The 26,503-nt window shown below is 31.6% G+C and overlaps 1 protein-coding gene across 1 annotated transcript; it reads left to right on the top strand.

Moving 5' to 3' along the window:
* Positions 1 to 399: 399 nt before the first annotated feature.
* Positions 400 to 25,902, top strand: LOC114278179 (serine carboxypeptidase-like 11). Its single transcript, XM_082874032.1, has 14 exons — positions 400 to 765; positions 899 to 1,044; positions 9,363 to 9,439; positions 13,512 to 13,634; positions 13,794 to 13,896; positions 14,643 to 14,680; positions 15,502 to 15,600; positions 17,609 to 17,695; positions 17,796 to 17,948; positions 18,955 to 19,026; positions 20,744 to 20,859; positions 23,149 to 23,262; positions 23,354 to 23,399; positions 25,569 to 25,902. Exons 1-14 carry the CDS (start codon positions 632 to 634, stop codon positions 25,650 to 25,652), a joined length of 1,392 nt encoding a protein of 463 aa, XP_082730158.1. The 5' UTR covers positions 400 to 631; the 3' UTR covers positions 25,653 to 25,902.
* The last annotated feature ends 601 nt before the right edge of the window (positions 25,903 to 26,503 follow it).

Here is a 26,503-nt window from a genome sequence, read left to right as displayed (position 1 = left end):
ATATGCAATGTACACCATATGTAATCTAACCATAAAATTACATTAATTTTTACAAATTTATACAAATGATCTTATGTAATTTTCTAAAAATTTATGTAATTTTATGATAAGTTTATATACATTGGATTATCTTTTTACAGAACTCTAAAGATTGTTCTCGCTTTTGGATTGAGTTAGGAGCATCTCAATGTCATGTATTCCTTTTTTTTTTTTTTTTTTTTGTCAATAATTAGATGGTAGATAAGAATTGGATTACATTAAAATAAAACTTATTAGCTCAGGCACCAAATTAAAAAATACATATTATAAAAAAAAAATTGAAAAACAAGGTCATATATAATAGTTTATGTTAAAATTAAACAAATTCAAATCTAACACGTACAATTTATTTGTCATTGTTTTTTAATGGTTAAAATACAGTTATCTGTCACTATTGCTGAGGATACATTAATTTATTTGTCATGACATCATCAAGAAATTAAGAAAGAGGGTCCAAAGATGATAAAGAGAAGTGTACAATACAAATCAACTGCTTGGTTCCTTTTGGATCGGTGACCCTTTGTTCTTATCCCCCACTTGCTGTGTCGCTGTTATTGATTGCTTCCAATTAAACACAAACTTGGCTTCAAAAATGGCACACTTGCTTTTGATTTTCATGCTCTCTCTTTTGATGATTGCTTGTTCATCTAAGCTCGTACTCGGTTACTCTGTGGTTGAGTCTCTCCCAGGATTTGAAGGACCCCTTCCCTTTGAACTTGAAACCGGGTGGGTGGGTGGGTCAACTCAGTATACTTGATTCATTTTTTTTCTTCTTCTCTGTTTGTGCATGAATATATAGTTGATTAATGTTATGTTATGTTATGTTATGCTATGTATTGTGTATACATGTATGTGTCAGGTATGTGGGTGTGGATAAATCAGAAGATGTACAGCTTTTTTACTACTTTGTTAAGTCTGAATCCAACCCCAAAGAGGACCCTCTGGTTCTTTGGTTGACAGGAGGCCCAGGCTGCTCCGCTTTCTCTGGTTTCGCTTATGAAATAGGTAAATCTTTCATCTCCAACTTCACTTTCTTTTCTCTCCTCAAATCCTTGTATTGTATTTCCCATTTCCAACACAATAGTGATGATAGATTTGGGATTTACTTGTTCACGGATGGATGAACCGTAAAGCATCTGTATTATTACGGCACCCACCCAACAATATTCTGCATATCAGTATTTAGTTTGACTTTCACATCATATGACCTCAAAAAGAAGACAACAGCTTCCCTTAAGTGAGAGCTGTAAGACCATCTAAATTTGAGTAAACTTTTTAATTTTTTTTTTTTGATATTCTTCATTCTAATGCTAAAACTAAAATTTTCATTACATTTTTTTACATTCCCGATTGTCCGGGAGGACGTCTGAATGAAAATAAAAAAACTGTCAAAATTACTCTTGGTAGACATTTGGAAGGATGTCTAGCCGAGCCGTAAATTTAAATTTAATGAAAGATGAAAGGTTCCATTCATTTGATGAAAATTTGAGTTATTTCTTTATTTAATATGATTTTGATGAAAGAGTTGGAACGTCTCATTTGACTCTTTTCATCAAATTTTAAATTTGATAAAGCATCGATACTGGATTGGAGATGCTCATGGACTATAAGGAGGTAAGGGTGGTTGTTATGGGTAGAAGGTCTAGACACTGGTTGTCGGTGGTGGTGAGGCAGAGTCGAATAGGCAAGAGGAATAGGCAAGAGGGGAGAACAGGGAGGAAGGTAATGAGATGATGAGGTATAAGATTGGGTGTTTTCGGCATGGTTTTTTGTTTTTTTTGGGGGTGTTTTTTTTCGGGTATGGCTTCTGTCCAGTCCGGGATCGAACTGGACCGTGCTGTTGGGCTCGTGGGGGTCCACCACGGGTCTTGTTTTGATAATCTGAACCGTTAAATGTGTAGAATTCGTCGAGTACTATATGTCTGTAAAAAATCACGTTGATCGGATATTGATAGCTATATGATCAAATCAGTTTCGTATTAAAAAAATTGGACGGTGAACAAATTAACGGTTGACAAAAAACTGTTTTGATCACATAGCTATCAATATCCGATCAACGTGATTTTTTACAGGCATATAGTACTCGACGATTTCTACACATTGAACGGTTCAGATTATCAAAACGGGACCCGTGATGCGCCCTCACGGGCCTAACAGTACGGTCCAGTCCGATCTCGGACTGAACAGAAGCCATACCCTTTTTTTATCATCTTTAGTGTACTTTTTTTTGAAAATTATTGAAAGAGTTTTACGTTTTTAGATTCAGCTTGATAAGATGTACCAAAAAAGTATAATTTTTCTTTTTCAAAAAAATTCAAAAAACAAATATAGAAAACACAAAAATAAATCAAAATAAGCAATCTTTTTTAGTTTATTTTCATCTTTACTGAGGTTTTTAAAACTTCTTTAAAACAAATATACTTTTTAAACAACTCCGATTGGTAGCTCGAAAAAGGCGTGGCTCGAATGGCCCGACACCAAAACGATGTCGTTTTGGTGTTTTTTTTTTTTTTTTCGTTGTTTTTCTGAAGATGAATAAGAAGAAGGGAGAAGAAAAAGAAGAAGGGTCTGCCGCGCTGGGTCTGGAGATCTTGTTCATTATCTTCATCAACATCAACATCAACATCAACATCAACAAATTGCAACAACATCATCATCATCTTCATCAACAAATAAAAAAAAAATTCCTTGGGTCTGCAGATCCGGATTGATATTATCATCATCAATAAAAAAAAATTTCAGATCCAGATCTACTTAGAAAAAAAAAAAAAGTTTGAAAGAAAAGATTAGGCCGTCGATCGCCACCACCATCACCGACCATCACCGTCGATTCTCTTCTCTCCTCTCTTTTCTCTTTTTTCTCTCTCTCTCTCTCTCTCTCTCTCTGTCTCTCATTTTCTTTTCATTCTCTGTCTATGTTCGAAAGAATGAAAAGGAAAGAAAGAAGAAGAAAAAAAAAAAAAAATTTGCCCAAAACGACATCGTTTTGGGTAGTTCGGGTCATTTGAGCCGGACAAAATTCGAGTTACGAGTCATTTTTCCTTTTTAAATTCATCTCGATAAGGCAGATTAAAAAAATAAAAAAAATTGATACGATTTCAAAAAATACTAAAAAAAAAAATTGAAAAAAAAAGTGGCTTTTATTTTTCTCCAAAATGGGTAATCCCCTCATCTCTCATGTAGCTGATTGATATATTAGGTAAATTATAAATACACTTCTTCAGATTTGCTTAAAATATGAATTGTCCATTGTGGTTTGAAAAATTACAAATATCTCTCTGTCAGAATTTTTTATTCAACAGAATTAATTGAAAAAGTAAAATTTTTAGGGAAAATTATTTATAGGTCCTATTAGGGAGATTTATGCTACATATGGTCCTACTAAAAAATATATGTTCCTATAAATCCTGTAGGAAGTTTGTTGACACATTTACCCTCAATATTAGTTGTTAATATCATAAATAATAGTAAAATCATATATAGGAAATTGAATGTTATCATAGATCATATCTATATAAACGTAACATAATGTGACACCTACATAAACGTAACGTGACACCTATGATCTATGACAACATTCAACATTTAATTTCCTATGTTACCAAAGACCATATTTATATGAAACGTAACGTGACATCAACATAAATCAGCAATATTTTCACATTTAATTTTAAAAAATAAAAACTCATTAAGTTTGTGAAACGTAACGTGACACGTTACGTTACGTTTATGTAAGTGTCACGTCACGTTACGTTTATGTAGGATCTTGTGAAACACATTCCTATCTAAATAGGACTTGAGCCTCTATAAGAAATTACACAGGATTTAACCTATCATAAGTGTCTGACAAAAGACTTATAAATAAGTCTCCCAAATTTTTAACTGTTTACCAATAATAAAATAATCTGAATTATTAATTGAAATAAAATTTTAACATTATTAAAAAATGTTAATTAACTTCATGATTTATTAATAAAAGGATCTATTTGTTATGAAATTAGAAAATTTAGGGGATATAATATAATTTCTAGAATTACAAGAGATAATTTGTAATTTAAATAAATTTTAGAGGGTGTGTTTGCAATTTACCAAAAAATAAAGATGTAGTTTAAGTTCGTTGATGTGTGACAGCTAGTTATTAATCATCCGTAAATTTGGGATTTCATCCATGAGCTGTGAATAGGGGTTGTTTTGGAAGTGGTAGATTAGTATGGTTTTTGAATTTTTTATGAAAAATGTGAAATATGGATTAGGTTTGAGTTGATGTGGTAGGGAGGTAATGTGACTTGGCGTCGTTTGGGAACAGACTAATTTAGTAACTTTTTGGCTAATTGGCTAAAAAGGTAGGTAAAAAAAACTTGTATGTTTGGGATGACTTTTTGACTAATTACGAAAAGCTGTGCAAAAAATAGAGAGAAACCGTAATTGTTGACTTTTTGGTATGACTAATTGGCTAATTGGTTAATTTAGTAACTTTTTGACTAATTGGCTAAAAAGGTAGCATCCCAAAATAAGATAATAGTGACTTAAATAGAATAATGTGCTAAGATAGCATGTGCTATTTTAGCATATGCCAAACAGCCACTAAATGCAGGTTGCAGATTTACTATACGTCAAACCTTCGTTAGACTGGATAGATGTTTTATTTTTGAGTTCTATTTCAATAATATAAATTGATTATATTTTAAAATTTATTAAGTATATCATTCTTATAAAAAAAAATAAGTTGATCGAATAATAAAAATTATGTGTTCGAATCAGTTTTGGATAAAAAAAAATATATGGTAAAAAAATAAATAGTGCATATAAAATTAATCTAAACACATATTTTCTGTCATCCGATCAACTTAATTTTTTAGAAGAATAACATATTCGATAAATCTTAAAATTTAAACGATTTGAATTATGAAAATATGACCAAAAAATCAGCCCAATAGACCAAACTAAATTGTCCAGTCCGATGAAGAACCGAAGACACTCTAATCTCATCATATATATATATATATATATGCTATATGCCATCATTTGGGAAGTAAGTTGATTTTTTAGTTTTTTAATTATTTTAATCTAGACTAAAAAATCTTATTTATGATAAATTTTTAATTTTTTTAACTTTTATAAAAGAAAAAATAAAATAATTATAATTTAAATATCATATTTTATTTTATTAATTTTTTAACTTATTTTATTTTATTTTATTTTATTTTGAACTATTTTAATCCTAACCCATTATGCCAAATCTAGCATATGAATGTAATTTCATTCCAATGTTGCTTTTTTAACAGCAACAGGTCATTCTGACAGTTCAACATGATCATTGATCAACAAAAGTAGTCATGATTGTTCAAATGACCTTTTTCTGATGTACCCCAAAAAAATTATGATGTCCCAAAAAAAAATTGTTCAAATGACCTTTTTCTACGGTTTGTTTTTGTTTTTTTTTTCCTTTAAAAATCTCCCTCCATTTGTTGACTTTTTTTTTGTAATAAAAAATAAAATTTAATTGTCTATATTAAAAATTAATAGAAATCAATAATAATATAAAAATAAAATATAACCTAATATATGTACGCTTTTAAAAACATTTAAATTAAATATATTTTAAAAATAAAAAATAAAAAATAAACAATAAAACGAAAACAAAAAATTAAGCAGTTAGAAAATAATGTTTGAAAATCAAACCAAATACACCCAAAAAAATAAAAATAAAAAATAACTAAGGGGTGTTTTGGGAAGATAATTAAAAGTGAACTTTTTAACTTTTTTGACTTTTCGACTTTTTTTATATGAGAGAGAAAGTATGCTAAAGAGTTAGAAAGTAACTTTTAACTTACTTTCCAAAGTACCGCTAAGTAGTGTTTTGAAAAGTTGATAAAAAATTAACTTTTGGACTTTTTGACTTTTTGGATAGTTTTTTTGACAAAAAAAAATTGGCTTCTTTGGTTAAAAAAGCTAAAAAACCAAAAAATTGACTTTTTTAACCTCTTCCCAAAGTGCCAAGTCCTATGTTACTTTTAAGATTAGTGTTGAGATCTATCAATTTTTAGCGTTTTTCATAAAATATTCCCAACAAGTTCATTCTTCATAATGGTATATGCTATCTCAATTTTACCCCTCATTTATTATGAACAATAATTTCATAAATATTTCTAATCTAAGCAAAATTATATTTTTTTAATCTTAAAAATTATAAACCACAATAAAAAAAATTATCGATAAGTTTTATTTTGTTTCAAAAACAACTATTGAGTTACATCAAATTTCAATTGACAAACCCTTTATATTTTATTTTTTATTTTATAAATTCTTATAAAAAAATTCAATTATTCATAATAGTATATTTTATTTTAAACTTTCATTAAAATATGAGCCAAAAAATTCATAAATAATTTTAATTTATTTAAAATTTTATAATAATAATATTTTTAATTGTTTAATTAAATGAATTTTTATAAACAAAAACACATCAACTATCTCATGTATTGAGAAATATATAAATTTGCCATAGTGTTATTTTTCATAACTCTTTGGAAATTTAATAGAATTTAAACTTTTTAAATTGTTTATACTAAATAAAATTCATAATTGGAAATAATAAAAAATGATGCATTTTATACTAAAGTTGTTTTGATCCAATTGTTACTTATATTTTTTAATTTTAATTAAGTTAAAATTATTTATAAATTATTGTTCATATTAAATGAGAAGCGTAAAATTAAGATAAAATATATCATTATGAAGAAATAAACTTTTTGAAAATATTTTATGACAAATAGATCTTAATTCTTCATATTCAAACTTGATAAGATTTAATAGTAATCTTAATAGTAAAATAGAATTTATTGATTATTTTTCTATCGGAGCTACTGCAGAGCTCTAATTAGAGCTGATGCAGAGCTCTAATTAGAGCTGTCCAGCAAAAAAAAAAAAAAAAAAAACAACAGTGAAGTAGAAGACAAAAAAGGGAGAAGAAAAAAACAAATTAGAGCTTCATTAGAGGTCTTTTTTCAGAGGTCTAAATCATTTTTCTTTTCTTATTATTTTCTCATTGGTTGGACCATGACCATATACTAGCTCAATGGTTTGACCATGACTGTAAATCGGTTCGTTGGTCCAACTGTGGCCGTAAATTGGTTCGTCTGGATGGGATAAATCCTAGTCAAATCTTAGCCATACATCGACTCTTCGCATTAGATTTGACAATATTATAAATAAGTTATTTATTGATTTACTTTTATCATATTAATTTTATTTATATATATATATTTTTGTAATAAGTAAAAAAAAACAATTTATAAATTATATCCAAAACAATCTTTAGAGTGTGGGAATTGAATTGACTGTTTACGAAAAGATATAAAAAAAAAAAAAGAGTGATGAGACAATTTATAATGATTTTTTTATTATATTTAGTCACTTTCCAAACAAGGATTCCAAATATTACCAAATACACATACCCACACCCCTGTGGAATCATATCACATGAGAAGTTTCGTAAAAATTTTAGTACAACATCTGTGATCCGAACATTTTTGTTAAATTTTATCTCAAATCTTTTTTTAAATCTTGAGTTTGACCTAGCGATCTTATAATCACTGATTATAATCTACCTTTACTAAAATTCTCGAATCTCTTGCACTTCCATGCACTTGCACCTTGTGTGTGCCGTCTATCTCTGTTGGATTCTTTATGTCACGTTTTAGAATATAATTGAATAAAGTCAGAACTTTTCTACGGTATTATCATTAGGGTTGTATAAAATGTCGCTAAAATCGTATCAACTTGTTTTGATTTATTGGTTAATCGTGGATTAAGTTTTAAAATTTATAATCCGTTTTTGAAATCGTTCCATTCTATTAGAGTTAATGCATATATTTTTTTAACATCTAATGAAATATAAAAATAAAAATGAGTGTGAGTGAGATTTAAGATGTGAATTTTAATAAACATTAGTAGTAGTTATATATATGAAAAACATTATGTAAAATTAATTTATGTTATATATATGAAAAATATTATACAAATGATTGATAATTATTTAAAAATATTTTTCAATCAACTAATAAATTGAAACCGCTCCAAACTGTGATTTTGTTATTTATCAATCCACTATTCACGATTTACTTCATAATTTCACTTTTAAAATGGCCGAAGCGCGCACACCCATAATCACCAACATAGACACTTTCTTTTTAGGGAAATTACTCAATAGTTGGATAGAAATAAAAAATATTAAATAAAATTATACAAATATGGAGGGGTGCAACTCAAAGTAATAAATAAAAAATTTCTAATAAGGGAATATTTGTAATTTTTTAAATCACAAAAATAATTCGTATTTTAAGTAAACTTTAAGGGGTGTATTTGTAATTTACCCTCAATAATTAATACAATCTTCTCATTTTTCCTACAATTCTAACTAGTGTTAAAAAAAAATTAAAAAAATAAAAACTATGTTGACCCCTATAAAATCTATACAATTTTACTACCGTTCCACCAAATATAAGTAATTTTATCATGCTCGAAGCTTTTGAAAAATCTCACTCCTAATGCAATTTTGAGTATTTAAATATATCTATATATATATATATATATATATAAAATTTGGTCCCACTAACATGCATATAATCTTAGGGTTTGGCTTCACGGACTAGAGTTTGTTGTTGAGCTTGTGAAGGCCTGCTACAGGTCTTGTTTTGATTATATGAACCGCTTAATGTATAGAACTCATCGAGATTTATATGCTTGTAAAAAATCACGTTGATTGGATATTGATAACTACGTAATCAAATCAGTTTTTTTTTTTTTTTTTTTTTTTTTTTTTTTTTTTTTATAAAAAAAAATGGAAGGTGAAAAAATAAACGGTTGATAGAAATCTGATCCGATGAAATAGCTATTGATATCTGGTCAACGTGATTTTTTACAGGCATATAGTACTCGACGATTTTTATACATCAAACAGTTTAAATTATCGAAATGGGACCTGCGGTAAGCCCCTACGGGTCCAACAACACCCTTTAATCTAATCACGGATTGGAAGAAAGCCAATCTCATAATTTTACTTCGGCACCCTTACAAATTCTAAATGATTACACTTTAGCCCTCTTTGTACAATTTTTATGTTCCTCACTAGTCATGTATACATGTAAAAAAATAATTGATCCTAAGGGATTTGTGTTGAGTGAATAGTGCAGAAAACAAAAAAGGAAACAAAATTGAAGGAAATAAAATCAGAGAATAAAAAAAAATTTAGAAAAAAAGGTGCCCAATCGATTTGAATTGGTGATTTATTGAGAATATATAATGGCTTAACTAATTTGCAGGTCCACTAAATTTTGAGGCCAACCAGAAAGAAGGGAGTTTGCCTACTTTAGTCTTGAATCCAAACTCATGGACGAAGGTAGATAGAATATACGAAGGCTGAGGCTATTATTGTCATACTAGTTTTATATGCTTTAAAGAGCAACTATATATAACTATCTAATGCATTAAAATGTTATATGTTACCTTAACATCAACCATAGTTTGTCTAAAAAAAAAAAAAAAAATCAAATTGATTTACTAATTATAATAACGTATTTCATCACGTTTATCTTCAAAAAATAGATGATTTATTTTTAAAGGCATATATGGTATTTTTTTTAAAAGATAAATACATAATTGTGATTTTAGGATAAATTTTATTTTATTTTTTTATGAATGATCTATACACAGGGGCTCACTTCGAAGAATGACCCCTGATGGGACTCAACAACAATGCCCAGCCCATTCCATTTCCAAATGAGATGGATTGGAGACGAATTTGTGAGAGGGAAAATGAATCCCACAATGAGATCCACTTGTCCTCTCACAAAAATTTGGATTGAAAGTCAAATTGACGGGAGAGAAGTGAGTTTCCTCCAATGATTCTGTGCATGCGCACTGTTAATGTAAATGTAAATCACCTACTACACTCCACCAAACCTACCTCCACCACTCACTCCTATCACCTACTACACTCCACCAAACCTACCTCCACCACTCACTCCTCACCTACCTCCACCACTCACTGCTCACCTACTCCAGAATCATCTCCTATATAATAGGAATTCTTGTACAAAATCAATACAACAATCTTGTAATTCAATACACATCAATCAATAATAATACATCAATTTATTTTAACATGGTATCAGAGCTAGGTTAACAACCTAGTCATTCTGCTTCACCGGCGGGCGGCAGTCTCGCCTTGGCCGCCCGCCGGACCTTTACACATACCTTCACTGCCGTGAACCATCACTATTTCTTGCTGCAGCTTTGTTACAACATGATCTTACCCACGTCGTCGAGCACTCCGTCGGCCCACACGACAGCCACCGACGCCGTGATCTGGCCAATACCGAGCCACCACCAGCGGCACTACCAACTACACCACTGCCGAGCCGTTACCGCTGCAACTCCACAACCGAGCCACCATCACCACCATCTCCAAACCGTGACCATGCACCACCATCTCCAAACCGTGACCATGCACACATGCAGAACTTCTCTCTCTCACAGCAAACACCCACACCACCCAACACACCATTCACACCCAAACACACGGCACAGCGCACACACACACAAAAACACATGGGGCTTTCTCTTTCTCTCGCATGGAACACACACCACACATGCATGGCACCTTTTCTCTCTCTCTCTTGGTCTCTTATCTCCCTCTCTCTAGGCTCTTTCCCTCTGCAGCTTTGAGCTTTGAAATGAATCACACCCACGGGTAGCACCTTCACACCCAGCAGAGGCATACACAACACACACAAGAGACATACACACACACGCCACCAACTTTTTATATCCACTCATCCAAAAGGCACCGCATTACACCCACTCATCCAAAACCCTATAATCTATTCCACCGACCAAACACCACTTGGTTCCCACTAGTCCTTTTAATTTTTAATCTATTCACTTTTTTTTTTGACTAAAGGCACCGCATTACACACACTCATTTTTTTTTTATATTCATTTTATCATCATCATTTTGCACCCCACTTTTCCTTTTTCATTTCCAAAAAAAAAAAAAAAACAAAAAAAAAAAAACAAAAAAAAAAAAACACAAACGTGAACCACTTTCCTTGTCCCTCCTTTATTTTCACCATCATTTCTTTCAAACTTTTCATCACCTTTATTTTGTTCTCTTCCTGACACCTCTTTTTATATCCACCACTTTCTTTTATTTATTATTATTATTCTTATTTTCAAAAAAAAAAAAAAAAAAAAAAAAAAAAAAAAAAAAAAAAAAAAGTCTTGCTGATTCTCAACTCTTGCTGATCCACCACTTCATTTTATTTATTATTCTTATTATTATTATTATTTTCAACAAAAAAAAAAAAAAAAAAAAAAAAATCCATTCACACCCAACTCGGTTTTCATTCCACAAATTTGTCATTTTTTTTTTTCATGCCGGGATCAACCCCGATCAGCATTTTACACCAAAAAAAAAAAAAAAAAAAAAAAAAAAAATTCAAAACAAAAAAAAAAAAAAAAAAAAAAAAAAAAAAAAAACCAACACACAAAACAACCACCTCCACAGGCAAGATTTTTCTTCTCTACTCTGCTGCCGGTCTTTTCTTCTTGCCTCCGTCCTGGACGGCCCTTGACCGTGCTGCCTCTGTGCTTTCTCCTCCACTGGGCATGATCACTACTCCCTGCTCCTCCACTGCAGCATATGGCGGCCCTCCAAATCGGAACATCACGGTGGCCTTCCGCTTCAGCTCCTTGTTTTCTGCCCTTAGCACGCTCATCTCTGCTCGCGCATCCTTATACATGCGTTGGAGCAGAGCCAGCTGGGAGTTTAACTGCTGCACCTCATTTGTCCTACTCTGTAGCCGGTGCGACAGATTTGTGACCGCCGTCATGGACTCCACACATGCCTTCAACGTATACTGATTGGCCTCCACATCCGACTGCACCGCCATTTTTTGCTCCACAGACCGCATCGGAAAGTTCAGCGGAGCAAACCCAGCAGTGTTTGGTTGAGGTTCACTGGCCACCGCACCAGTTCTCTCTCCTGTAGATTCGTTGAGGTCGGGAAAGAGGGTAAGCAGCCCGCGGGAAGACGAAGCCATTTTTTCTGGGCAACAGAGTGTTATAGAGAGTGTTACAGAGTATCTTCTCAGCAAAACCTTCTCAGCAAAACGAAGAGTTTTTCAGAGGATTTTCGCCAATTGTTTGTCTTCGCCTCTGCCTCAGCTCTGTCTTGGTTAAATAGCCGAGGCAGCCACGCGCATCGCGCGCCTCTTCTCGCCGACAAACAGGCACGCCTTTTGATGCATTCGGGCACGCCTTTTGATAGCACGCCTTTTGAGGGTGCGGGCACACCTTTTGAGGGCACGACTTTTGAGGGCTCGATATCTACATCCATGTATATTTTTTTTTGGGCAGCCTATATACACACTCATACAGTGTCTTTTACACCGGTCAGCTTTATCAATCCCTTTGTTTCAACCTCAAATAGGTTTCTATCTTCACACCTATTTGAGTTTGAGGGGGGGTTATACCAGTATCATGTATCATGTTCAAGTCACCCCATGGCGCACTCCCTAAGTCGCCCCCTTGGTGCACCACCACAAGCTTCAACAACGGTCTGACACGACCACACAGTGTCTTCTACAACGGTCCGACATGACCCCGTAAACTGTCTTCTACATCGGTCCGACATGACCCCGTAAACTGTCTTCTACAACGGTCCGACATGACCTCGTAAACTGTCTTCTACATCGGTCCGACATGACCCCGTAAACTGTCTTCTACAACGGTCCGACATGACCCCGTAAACTGTCTTCTACACCGGTCCGACATGACCCCATAAACTGTCCCGACATTGATTCCGGTCAGCTTCTACATCGGTCCGACATGACCCCATAAACTGTCTTCTCCAACGGTCCGACATGACCCCGTAAACTGTCCTGCTACAACGGTCCGACATGACCCCATAAACTGTCTTCTACATCGGTCTGACACGACCACACAGTGTCTGCTACAACGGTCCGACATGACCCCGTAAACTGTCTGCTACAACGGTCTGACACGACCATACCGTGTCTCCTATCCTGTTTTATTTTTCAGTTTATTTTTTCTGTTTTGTTCCTCTCTCCAAACTCAAGTTGGCTAGTACCTATCCTCCTTGAGTTTGAGGGGGGCTGTTAATGTAAATGTAAATCACCTACTACACTCCACCAAACCTACCTCCACCACTCACTCCTATCACCTACTACACTCCACCAAACCTACCTCCACCACTCACTCCTCACCTACCTCCACCACTCACTGCTCACCTACTCCAGAATCATCTCCTATATAATAGGAATTCTTGTACAAAATCAATACAACAATCTTGTAATTCAATACACATCAATCAATAATAATACATCAATTTATTTTAACACGCACATATGATAGCATTAATTTGATCATAATACAATGATAAATATCAGGTGGCAAGCATAATCTTTGTAGACTTGCCTGTTGGTACTGGATTCTCCTATGGAATGACATCAATTGCTTCTCAATCTACTGATTTGCAATCATGTGACCAAGCTTATGAATTTCTCAGAAAGGTACCTTTTTAACTCTCCAATAAAAGCAACATGAAACAATGCTTTAGAGTGGCTTTTGGAGAGTAAATGAAGAACAGTTCATAGCATAAGCCAGATGTACATAATTTTAGAATTAAAAAAAATATATATATAATTTTATTGTTTGAAAACATTTTGCAGTGGTTGATTGATCATCCAGACTTCCTCTCAAATCCAGTTTACATGGGTGGAGACTCGTATACAGGCATTACTGTTCCAATTATTGTTCAACTGATATCAAATGGTAAGAAAGTAAAGGATGAGCGAGAGAAAATTTACAGAAATTCTATTGGTACAACTCTACAATTTGCTGCTAACGTATACATTGATATGTGTAGCTAGACATCTAACGGGCATATCTAAGTAATTCGAGTAAATCATACACGAAAAATCTGAAAAACCCTCGAGATATTGATTCATGATTATATTTCAATTTAAAACAATGAATATCAATCCCAATCAAACAATCAACGACAAATAGGTATAACGATTTAATGTGAAAAAAAAATCACAATTGGAGCACCTTAATGAACAAAAATCACAGGCCAAAGTCACAAAACAATTCATTAAAATGACAAAAACGAATTACACATGAATACCCTCAATTAACTAGCGAATTCACGCTTGAATTAAACTAAATCCAATGTGCCTCTTCCAACAGCATCTTCACAGTCTGACTCGGGTCCCAAAAAGCCCAAAAGGTTGAGGGCTGGTCCTGACTAGACACTCTTATGTGATTCCATGTAACATAAATATATGTTCAAATTGGTGAAAATTACCCAGTAACAAATTGATACTATTTTAAAAATTTAGGATTTAAATAATTAAAAAGTTTTGGTTTAATTAATTATTGAGGTCAAACTTTGGAATTTATTTATTTATTTATTTTTTTGTAATTTCCAAAAAAGAAAATAGAAAAAAAAAAAAAAATAATGCTATATGCATTGATTTGAAGAAGGGATTAATCAAGTGTACTGTGTTGCAACGCAGGAAACGAAGCAGGCATTAAACCTCTTATCAATCTCAAGGTTTGTACCTCTTATATCTCTTTTCTGTTACAATAACTAGGCCAGTGGTGTTACATGTACTAATTAGTATTTTAACTATTGTACTAACACTAGTTATGATATTATTATTGATCTCACGCATTAATTACATTATAAATACCAAAAACCTTTTAAATTATGACACATTATCAATTGGTACACTAGTTAATATACTAATTGGTGCATATAACATTATTCTAAATAGGCCACTTATATAGTATCTTTTGGGTTGATAGAAATATGAGAATTAAATTTTAATGCTTCACAAAGTTACGAAGCGTTTTCTTGTGATTCTAAAGGTGTGGGGCAAATTATATTGGTAGTCTACATTTAGTTTTTATAATTTTAATTGTCTCGATTTTGATTATGAATTTTTTGCTTTGTCTCAATTTGATTTAATTGATTACAACTGTTAGCATTATTTTATAAAAACAAAACACATGAGTGGAATGTCTCATACTTTTAGGGGCATAATTGTATACATGATCAATTCAATGAGTAAACATCAACCAATTTAGAGATAGTTTTCGTAAAAAACCATAATGGCATTACCAAATTGACACAAAATTTAAAATGAGAATCAAATAAAAGTATAAGTACAAATGATACAAGGGTCCACATAAGGATTACTAGTGTAATTAAAAAAAAATCATATAAAATTTTCATGCATAATTATACATTTATGAAGATAAATTTGTTTACAAAAATGATATTATCATATTATTTTTGTTATTTATTGATTTATTTATTTTTTTCCATAAATTTTATATATGTATAATTCTTTTCATTCTGAAATGGTTTAGGGATACTTACTTGGCAACCCATCTACAACTGCTAATGACCGCAATTATGCAATCCCATTTGCTCATGGAATGGGACTTATTTCAGACGAACTTTACGAGGTGATTTAATACTTCGAAATAAATCCTCTCTCTTTTTTAAAATCTACTTAAATTAATGTCATTTCATCAGCAATGATAACAAATCACAATTGTCCCATATTTTTTAAATAAAGTGTCGATCAAACTGATATTCCTCCTTACATGTGACATGGTTTCATAGATAAGAAGAATAGACTGAACAGATTGAGTGCCTAATGGCAAAGGTAATGAAAGAGACCATGAAACACCGACACTTTGAAACATCTGCCGTAGTGGAGTTAGACATTGGGACAAGTATGGGACACGCCAATAGGTGCAGGGCAGGCTCTGGATACAAGTCGGGGAAGTTGTCGCTTTGGGCCCCGGAAAATTAACTTAAAAAAGGCTTCAAAATTTGGTTAATTATTATATTAACCTATAAAAAAAAAATCTCATTGAAATTTAAAGGCCTAGACAAAATTCAGTTATGATTTAAAACTAATTGATATAGTGAATTGTTTGAAGTTATTGAATAGTTATTTTCCAAATGTATAGCTTATATATAGAATATGATTGCCGATCAAAATATATATATATATATATAGAATATGATTAATTATACTACTTGCAATTATTCTTTTCAAATTAAAATTAATTAAATCTTACCTTTACTCAACTATGTCAAATGAAAGATTAAATAAATTACCAATTTTATCCATTGAAAATTATTTAGCTTATAAGTTGGATTATGCAAACTAGATTAGTAATTTTATAGTTAAAAATGCCAGAAAAATGATGTTTAAGTGATTTTTGTTACATTTTGTTTACTTTTTATTTGATACTTCATTTTATATTATTTTGGTCATTTTCTTATTGTAAACTTTAACGTATATTTAAATAAATTTTAATAGATATATATACTGGAAATAACCTTTTTACGAGTACTGTCATATACAAGAAAAAATAAAAATAAAATTAGACTCATAATTATTTTTTTAAAAAATATGTATGAAGGTCCCTTGTTAAAAGTCCACTTTGGACCTCGAAAAAATCAGTGTTGACCCTGAATAGGTGTCCTGTTATTTAATTAATTTATTTCGAGCAAATACCCTGGGGACACACCAATTAAATCTTTTTTGTTTGTTTGTTTGTTTGTTAATGCATTTGATGGAGGTTAGATTTTGAATGGCGATTACTTTTTACTTTATATAAATAATTAATTGTTCATCCATTAAAGAAAACATGAACGACAAGAGATAATATAACAGTGAGATTTATTTTTTAAATATTGAATTAGTATTAATTTTTGTTAATTTAATTATTTGTGGATGTAAAATTAATTTTATAGCAATTAAACATATATATAATATTTTTTTTATTGTCATGTTCCTCCTTTGTTTGAGTCCTCATTTTTTTGAAAAAGTAAATTACACTAACCTCCCTTGAGATTAGAAAAAAATACAATAAGTCCCATAAATTTGACATAATTTTTGATAACTCAGTATCCGGTCCAAAGGACTGACTAATCCATAGAACCAATCCTACCGTCCACTTGTGGTAGTTCTAATTAAAGTCAAGGTAAAGCCTCATATAGATTGATTCCTCTAATAAATTGTTTGCACGTAAGAGGTTTTTAACTTAAAACCTTGGAGGGGAGCATACTTCCAAAGCCCCAAGCCTTGACCACCAGGCCAATCATTTAGGGTTACAAATTTGACATAATTACATTGGGTTCCCTTAAGATTTTAATTCATATAATATTTGGTCCCCTTTTCATCAAATCAGTTGTACGAATGAAAAAAATAACATTATTACGTTTTACCTATCTTTGTGTCTTCATACCATCTGCATTAGTTTTGATCTCATTAATATTACTGAAAATGAGGTTAGTATAATTATGTCAAAACTGTAGGACTTGTTGTATTTTCTCTAAAACTCAAGAAAGGTCAGTGTAATTTATCCTTTTTGAAATCACTATATCACATGCCATGTTTGTGTATATGTCCGTACTGCTTAAGATAGAGACAATATGTGGATTCTATTTTTTCAGTCATTGCAAAGAAGCTGTCAAGGAGAGTATTTGAATATAGATCCCAACAATACATGGTGTTTGCAGGATCATCAGGCTTACTCTCAGGTCAATATATTATATTCTGTTCTACAAACCCTTCCATTACTTTATTGTGTGCCTTTTCTTGGATACTAAACTGATGAAACTTCTTTGTTTGTGTTTGTAGTGTATTGATGGAGTTGAAACTTCTCAAATTTTGGAGCCATCATGTGGTTTTGCTTCTCCAAAACCACAGGAATTGTTTACTGAAAGAAGATATGTCGACGAGAAAAACATAGAGCTTGTTGTTCATCAACCATCGCCTTGTGATTCTAGTCGTGTAAGCCCTCCTAACTTTTCCAATAAGTTGCTCCCAATTTAGACTTAGCATGGTATATCGTTTAAAACAAAAACATGAAAAATTAGTGGTAATATGCTATGGCATTAAGAAAAACAAATGGATCAAATTTTGATTTTTAGTAAGGTTTTCATAAGCTATGGTCCATTTTGGATTCAAAATTTTATACCAATACCGAATGAATTGATTGAAATATTAAATTTAAATACTTTTTGTGTTATGACTTTTAAACATTAGAAGATGAGTTATCAATTTTACACATTTTACAATAGAGGAGAATGATTTAATAAGTGAGGGATTCCCATGTAACTAATCCAGCCAAATTGAAGAACTGCAAAAATGGCTTTTGTCCAGGGCATGGATGTGAGAGGCCTGTGAACCCCACACTTGGTCCTACAGGTGTTATTGAAAACATAAGCCTCTCACAGCCAATATTAGATGGTCTAGTGCACAAAAGAGAAGTTTGGCAAAGTTTGGCAATTACAAAGTTCAGTCTATCAAAATCTTTTTGAAGCTTACAAAATTAATGTTGGAGCTGCCAATTGTAAGAGTAGCTCCAATGGGAAGGCTATTTGAGTTCCCATACCTATATTATAGCAGTCTGGTGCTTTAATGAAGCTATCATTCAAGTTGCTAAATTTTAGCATTTCTACCTTGGTATCAAATTTGGCACAAGTTTTAGTAGATTGGCAATTTTTTTTTTTTCATTGTTTTGTAAAAACTAATACAAGTATTTCACAAAGTAGGTGAAGACCAAAAGCGCAAACCCCAACGGGAAACCTTTCACCATACCACATGTTTGCAGCAAGGTTGCCAAACTTTTACATTTTTGTATCATGGCATAGCTAAAATTTGACAATGCAATTCAACATTGTTGATGCTCTAATATAGCATTTGAAATTGCACTGATTTTATCCCAATGATCCCGTAAGTATGGTTTGATAAGGAGATTATCTTATGACTATTTGTTTGCCATCCTTGATTGTAGATCAATGTGTACAAACTTTCCTATTTTTGGAATAACAATGACAGAGTTCGAGAAGCGCTCCATATCCGAAAGGTACATTTGAAATTATTTCTTTAGAATCAAATTTTTAAATAGCTGTATTGAAAGAAGAATTCTTATTAGTTGCAATATAAAAGTATTGAGTGGATTGAGCAAAACGTATTAGAAATTCACAGATTTGGTAACTCAAAAACAGGCCATAGTTGAAGGGAGTTTATTATAATTTTTTCCTTTTTAAAATATCATCAACTGCAAAAATTAAAAAAAAGAGTGTTTTATAGTAGCTTACCTGTCGTATCATTATGAACCAATGGTATCGGTTATAATTGATATGTATTTTGAATTGGTTAATACACATGCATTTTTTATTGGGTAAATTACACTTTAGCCCCCTCAAATATTGTCCCATATCACTTTATTCCTTGAATTAAAAATTGTAACACTTTAACTCCCTCATCTACTAGTTTTTCAATTTGGACATTTTTGACAAAAATACCTTTTTAGCTATAGGATAATTACCCTTGAACGATGCCCAATATTACTTTGTTTTACCCCTCAACTAAAAAATGCTACATTTTTTGACCTTGAATTATAAATTTATATAATGTAAATATTCTTTTAACGACATGTTTCTTAAAGAGATGAAATGATATCTCAAATGGAATGCCTAAAATGATAATTTATTTGGTGTAATTTTTAAAAACTATTTTTGAGTTTTTTAGTTTTCTTGTAGTGAACTTTTTTAATATTTAAAAAATATAATATTTTTACGTACCTCTAATTTAGATACATTTAAAAAGTAAAATATTTATGAATAAATCTAACAAAACATTCACTAAAGATAAAAGAAATACAAAAATATACCAGTTTTAATTTTTTTTATATCTTTATATTTTTTAGTTTTTCATCTTTTGTGAACTTTTTTTTAAAGATTTTTCTTCACAAATATTTTACGTTTTAGGTATATTTAAATTAAATGCATTTTGTTTTTGATTAAAATATGAAAAAGTTTTACTGAAAACAAAATAACTCAAAAACTGTAGTTGAGTTGAAATACCAAACAAAGTGTAGTATTTTTTTGGTTGAGGGAAGTAAAGTGATACTAAGGCCAAGTTTGGGGACTTTAAAAAAAGCTAAAAAGCCAAAAAGTTACTCAAAAAGTTAAAAAGTTAATACTATTCACCAAAAGTCAACAATTACGGCTGCACAACTCCCCATTCAAATTTTTCCCTACAAATCAATTTTTACAATTTTTTATTACACATTTTTCAATAAAAAGTCAAAAAGTTAACCCAAACATCCATATTTTCAACCTCAATTTTTTAGTCCAAAAAGACAAAAAGTGCACTTTTTTAGTCTTCCCAAACTTGGCCTAAGGGCTAGTTTGGCATGTACTAAATAAGTCAAAAAGTCAAAAAGTCACTATCTTATTTAAGTCACATCATCTTATTTAAATCACATCACCTCTCTAACACATCACATCAAACCCAACCCAAACCCAACTCAAACCCACCAATAAGTCAAAAAGTGCACTTTTTTAGGACATCCCAAACCAACCCTAAGTGATAGTTTAAGAAAGTAAAGTGCTATTCACCCCAATAGATGAAAGGGTACGTTCACCATTAAGGTCCAAATTGAAAAAAATTAATAAATAAGTGGGATTAACCGTTATAATTTTTAGTTTAGGGGTTAAAATGACATACATACTTGTCTATATTTAAAATTATTTATAAGAAAATGACAAGAAAATGAATTGTACTTCTAAAAACAGGGAAGCATAACGGAATGGATAAGATGCAACAAATTGTCTTACACTCGCACAATTGGGGACAGTTTCCCATACCATGTAAACCTCAGCGCCAAAGGTTATAGGTCCCTTATTTACAGGTGAAATCACTATGTTTCTTGCATTAAAAGCTTTTAAGTCCAAAAAACAAGGGTGCTTCTATTTGCACACTATTTTGCCTCATTATACTCATTTTAAAAAGTATTGTTAATAGCATTCACCAATCTTTGAACCCTTATTTTCTTTGAACTCTCACCTCAAAATTTAAATTTTTTTTCTTTTACTTTGAACACTGACCTTAATCTCAATTCTATCATCATCTGTAACATTTGAAACCCTAAACCTAGCACCTACTTCCAGTTTTGGCAGTCCTTCCTCTCCCCCCCCCCCCCCCCCAACATTTTTGCCACTGTTCAGCCCACCCCCACCAACCTTGCTAGCCCTACTTCGAACACCATCCTTAAATCTCAATTCTATCATAATTCCTAACATTTGAAACCCAAGTCCTTAGCCTCTACCTCCAATTTCTACAGTCCATTCTCCATCTTCCCGCTAGCTATTAACCCATCTCCATCCAACCCACCAGCTCTCAACACCATTCCTGCCATCTTCTCTGTTTCCCCATCATCATCTCTATTCCACTCCTCCCAATCAACACTTTCCTGTTCATAGTCGTCATCTCTCGACACCACCCAATCTCCTTTTCTTCCCTCTCATTTCTATGAGTCTCTTTCTCTCTCTCTCTCTCTCTCTCTGATGCACGCACGATTCCTCTTTCTCTATCAAGGGGTTGTGGAGAAGCGAAAAGGGGATAAGGATCGTTATGAGAGGAAGAGGAAGATGAAGAGAAACTGGGAAGGGGTGGGGAAAGGTAGGGAAAGAAAGAGCTGGGAAAGGTAGAGATGGAGTTAGGGGTGGCATGGATGGAAAGAGGTTAAATGGTGGTAAGGAGAAGTGAGGAAAGGTGGGAAGGGGTTGGAGGTCATAGCTGGAGATGGTGGTAGTGGTGGTATAGAATTAGGGTTAATTTTGGAAAGTTAAAAATGGAAATAAAATTGGAATTTTATGATAAGGTAATAATAATAAAAAAATTATGTAGTGGATGTCCAATATTCCAATCTTATATGCATCCCTAACCTCACTCTATTTCTCTACACCCACTCATTTCTTGACTTTTCCACTCATTTCCTCATTCTCCTACCTTTTTCACCCTTCTTACCCTCACATCTACAAGAAGGAGAGTCTAAATATATCAATCTAGGGTTTCGAAGGTGGCAACAATGACGACGACTAGGATTTTAGGTGGTGAGAAGAGGTAGTGGAGGTTGTGGAGGAGAATGACTGGCCAAGAGGATAGTGAAGTGAGAGAGATGAGGTTGTCAAGAGGAGGATGATATAGGAGAGAGTGGAGAGGGTTTGGCAATGGTGTGGAAAGGAGATGAAAGGGGTAGCAATGGGCCTCAACTGGGAAAATGGGTGGCAGGGTGTAATAAGGAAATTGATCTTTAGAATTTAAAGTTTCAATTCTTAAATGGTAATTTCAATGAGAGATAAATGGTAATAAAAATAATTTAAAAAATGATGAGTGTAGAGAGATTAATGAGCGGTGTACAGAGGCTCCCATAAATAAGAACCTTAAAGGAAGTCTAGTTCTGTCCATTCGGCTGTGAGCGTTACAACATATTTTATTTTGATGATTTAAATTACTCATTTTTGGAAAGTCTTAGTGTGTTGATCATCTACCAAAAATAAAGAAGATTGATCTAATAATTTATAATTATATAATTTTATTATATTTGTCTTTAAAAAAAAAATTTGAACAACAAAGATTTATCGTTAAAAGAACATACCACTTGCTTGAAATAGATACTTGTGATTATTTTTTTAAAGTTAAATATGATGAAATTATATAATAATAATTATTAGATCAATTTAATTTTTTTCATGAATAATCTACATATAGAGAGACCTACCTAATGAATTATTTGGATCATTAAAGGACCTAACCTAACCGGACATAACCAATTTTTCGTTCAACTAAAGATAATTTGGTTTAAAAAAAAAAGTAATTAATACTTTTCACCTATATGATTTGACTTAAAATTTTACTTTGATCCCTATTGTTTGAATTTGAACAATTTAGTCACTACATTTTAAGTCATGTTTCAATTTAATTCTTCTGTCTAAATTTTCGCAAGTGTCTCAAAGTCATTAATTTTACCTTTCAATTTGAACAAAGTGGCCAAATAAAAACTGAATTTAAAGTGTAGAGTCTAAATTATTTAATTTAAATTAAAAAAATAAAAATGAAATTTAAATCAATAAATTAAAAATGTAATTTCCCCTAATACTAATTAAGAAAGTTGTCGGTGGAATGATGGTTGAAATAGTGGTGATCACGACATGATAATTCCATTCTTGGGAACTCAAGCATGGATTAAAGCTCTTAATTATTCCATTGTTGATGAGTGGCATTCATGGTGGGTCCAAGGCCAAGTTGCGGGGTAAGTTCACCTCAGCTTTTCATATTCATTTTTAAAGTTTATTAAAAAAGTTATTTTATTTATTTGTTTATTTTTCGTTGCCAATGTGTAGTTATACAAGGACTTATTCAAATCGGATGACATTTGCTACTGTCAAGGTATGAAATTTCTCGTCTTCACTTGTTTTCCATATTTTTCAAATGTGTTTGGTATTGTTTTGAAATTTTTTATTTTTGTTATTCACGTTTTTGAAAATAAATAATAAAAAAAATTGAAAACACTTATCCCTTTCATTTTTGTTTGAAAGCAGTTCTTAAAAATTGAGAAAATAATTTAGAAGTATTTCTTAAAAAAATAGATGTGCTCAAAAATATTTTCAAGTAAAAAAAAAACAATTAGCCAAAAAGTTTTCTGCATCACTTTTTCTTTTTCTTTTTAATTTTAGAAGAAAAAAATGAAAATAGTACCAAACATGAAGTATGTTTTTTTTGTTTTTTATTTTTTGTTTTTCCTCTGTATTTTTTATTAGGTTGTTTTCATTTTTATCTTTTAAACTATCATCATTTATTCTTTTTCTTTCAATTTCGTCTAATTAGTTGCGATAGTTTCTAATGTGATCTAATTGGAGATGATTGTCTATTGACAAAAAGACTAATTCATTGGTTAAAAATAACTACACATTGGCAAATGTTTATTTTTCGTTGCCAATGTGTAGTTATACAAGGACTTATTCAAATCGGATGACATTTGCTACTGTCAAGGTATGAAATTTCTCGTCTTCACTTGTTTTCCATATTTTTCAAATGTGTTTGGTATTGTTTTGAAATTTTTTATTTTTGTTATTCACGTTTTTGAAAATAAATAATAAAAAAAATTGAAAACACTTATCCCTTTCATTTTTGTTTGAAAGCAGTTCTTAAAAATTGAGAAAATAATTTAGAAGTATTTCTTAAAAAAATAGATGTGCTCAAAAATATTTTCAAGTAAAAAAAAAACAATTAGCCAAAAAGTTTTCTGCATCACTTTTTCTTTTTCTTTTTAATTTTAGAAGAAAAAAATGAAAATAGTACCAAACATGAAGTATGTTTTTTTTGTTTTTTATTTTTTGTTTTTCCTCTGTATTTTTTATTAGGTTGTTTTCATTTTTATCTTTTAAACTATCATCATTTATTCTTTTTCTTTCAATTTCGTCTAATTAGTTGCGATAGTTTCTAATGTGATCTAATTGGAGATGATTGTCTATTGACAAAAAGACTAATTCATTGGTTAAAAATAAGTCGACAAATGCGAAAAAAACTAATTTATGTAGCACATTCTTAACTTTAATGATTTTTCTACAGGTTTTGGAGTGGTTAATTCATTGGCTAAAAATAAGACTACAAAAACTTAATGCGAAAAAAACTAATTTATTTGGCACATTCTTTAACTATAATGATTTTTCTGCAGGCTTTTGAGTAGTTAAAGTTCATTTTTTGGTGAAACATGAATTAATTAGATATGATAAGGCTTTTGAGAAAAATAATTTTTTTTAATCAATAAGTCGGTTTTAAACCATAGCCAAATGAAAAATAAATTAGTAACCGCTAAGGCTAACTTGATGGGCAAAAATGTCATTTCAAAATTTGAACAATTAAACCACACAACGCAACACTTATTTTTCTTCCTCACTATTTTGAAATAAGGGGTGAAGAAGAATATGGGAATTTGGTTATGGGAAAACCTATGGTGTGCACCCTTTAAGGATGCATACCATATGTATCCTACCACAAATTGGTGTAATTTTACTGTAAAATTTCGTAACATCAATCATAAAATACGTAATCTCGACACAAATTAGCATAACGAAGTGTCCAAAATTTTGTGGTTCATGAAACAAAAGTTTGTGATTTGGTTATGACATTTTTTGTTACTCCAATTTGTGGTGTGGTTACATATTTTATGATTGATATTACGAAATTTTATAATAAAGTTATGCCAATTTATGATAAGGTACATATAGTATGCACCCCAAGCCATAGAGTTTTCCTTTGGTTACCTAAGTTGTGAATCATAAGACAAGTGGTTAATTATATGATTTAGATTTAGATTGTGCAGATTATAAAACTACCTTTTCTATGGGTGTATTAGGTTAGATTTCCAGCACTATTAATTTGGACATTTTATCTCGTGGACCAAACGAACTAAAATAAAAATAAATAAACAAAACATTCTATAGACTAAATAGATACAATTAATAATTTCAGAATAAAATTAAAAAATAAAAATAACAATAGTTAAAAGGGTAAAAGAAAGTGAAATTAACCTCTTTTTTGTGTGTGTGTTAACAGGGAGCAGGACATACAGCTCCAGAGTACAAGCCTATTGAATGTTATACTATGTTTGAAAAATGGATTTCTAATCAACCTCTATGATCAATCTTCATCTTACCCAAATAGGGGTGCCAAAACCCAAAAGTATGATCACTTTGATGCTGCCAAAACTCTAATATGAGATATGGTCTTGTCTATTGATACAACTATTTTTGTATGAACACCATTTTTTAAGGATGCAATGTTTGTTATTTTTCTATGACAAAGTGATCACTAGCTTCTGGTGGATCTAGAAATAAAATAAGGTACTCAAGTTAGAGGTCTACATTTAATGTGACCTATCTATTCACTACATCGCCACTAGTCGCCACCCTCGGTCCCCAATGACTTTTCTGACTAATTTTATGGCCATGATAATTTTTCAACGCTTGTTCTTATCACCAAAACTGTTACTAAGCTTGGGTTTCATCCTTGTAATAGTGTGAGCCAAGTAAAATATCCGCACAATCTACAAACAAGACATCTGGGCCCATCCATTATAGGCCCAAAACCCATTCAGGCCCATGTAGCTAGTTTTTTATGCTTCTTGGAGGGATTTAGTCTCCTCGGATACGATAGCCTTACAGTTCAGATTCTCGTAATTCTGAATCTGGTTTCACAAGTGCAATGTGAAACAAAATAATACAAATGAGAGTCCAAATTTGGCAAATCTTTAAAAAATTCATTTATCATCAGAGATGTCAAAAATGGATTGCATTGCCAGATTTTAGAGTCGCCACTAAAATATTTTTGAAAAATTTAGGAAACCTGTGACTTATGCCAAAGGTCACTTGTCCGTCATAACCAAAGTGTCTTGGCTCGGGAACTTAGGTATGAGAGGGGAAGGTCATGAATTGAGCACCCCACTCACCTGATCAAAGATCAGCCTCTATTAATCATGATGTGATTTTATG

The sequence above is a fragment of the Camellia sinensis genome, chromosome 6 (genome assembly GCF_055761805.1).
Source record: "Camellia sinensis isolate YWXY chromosome 6, ASM5576180v1, whole genome shotgun sequence".
NCBI lineage: Eukaryota > Viridiplantae > Streptophyta > Magnoliopsida > Ericales > Theaceae > Camellia > Camellia sinensis.
Note: the sequence above shows the minus strand (reverse complement) of the source record. Positions and strands in the feature narration are given on the sequence as shown.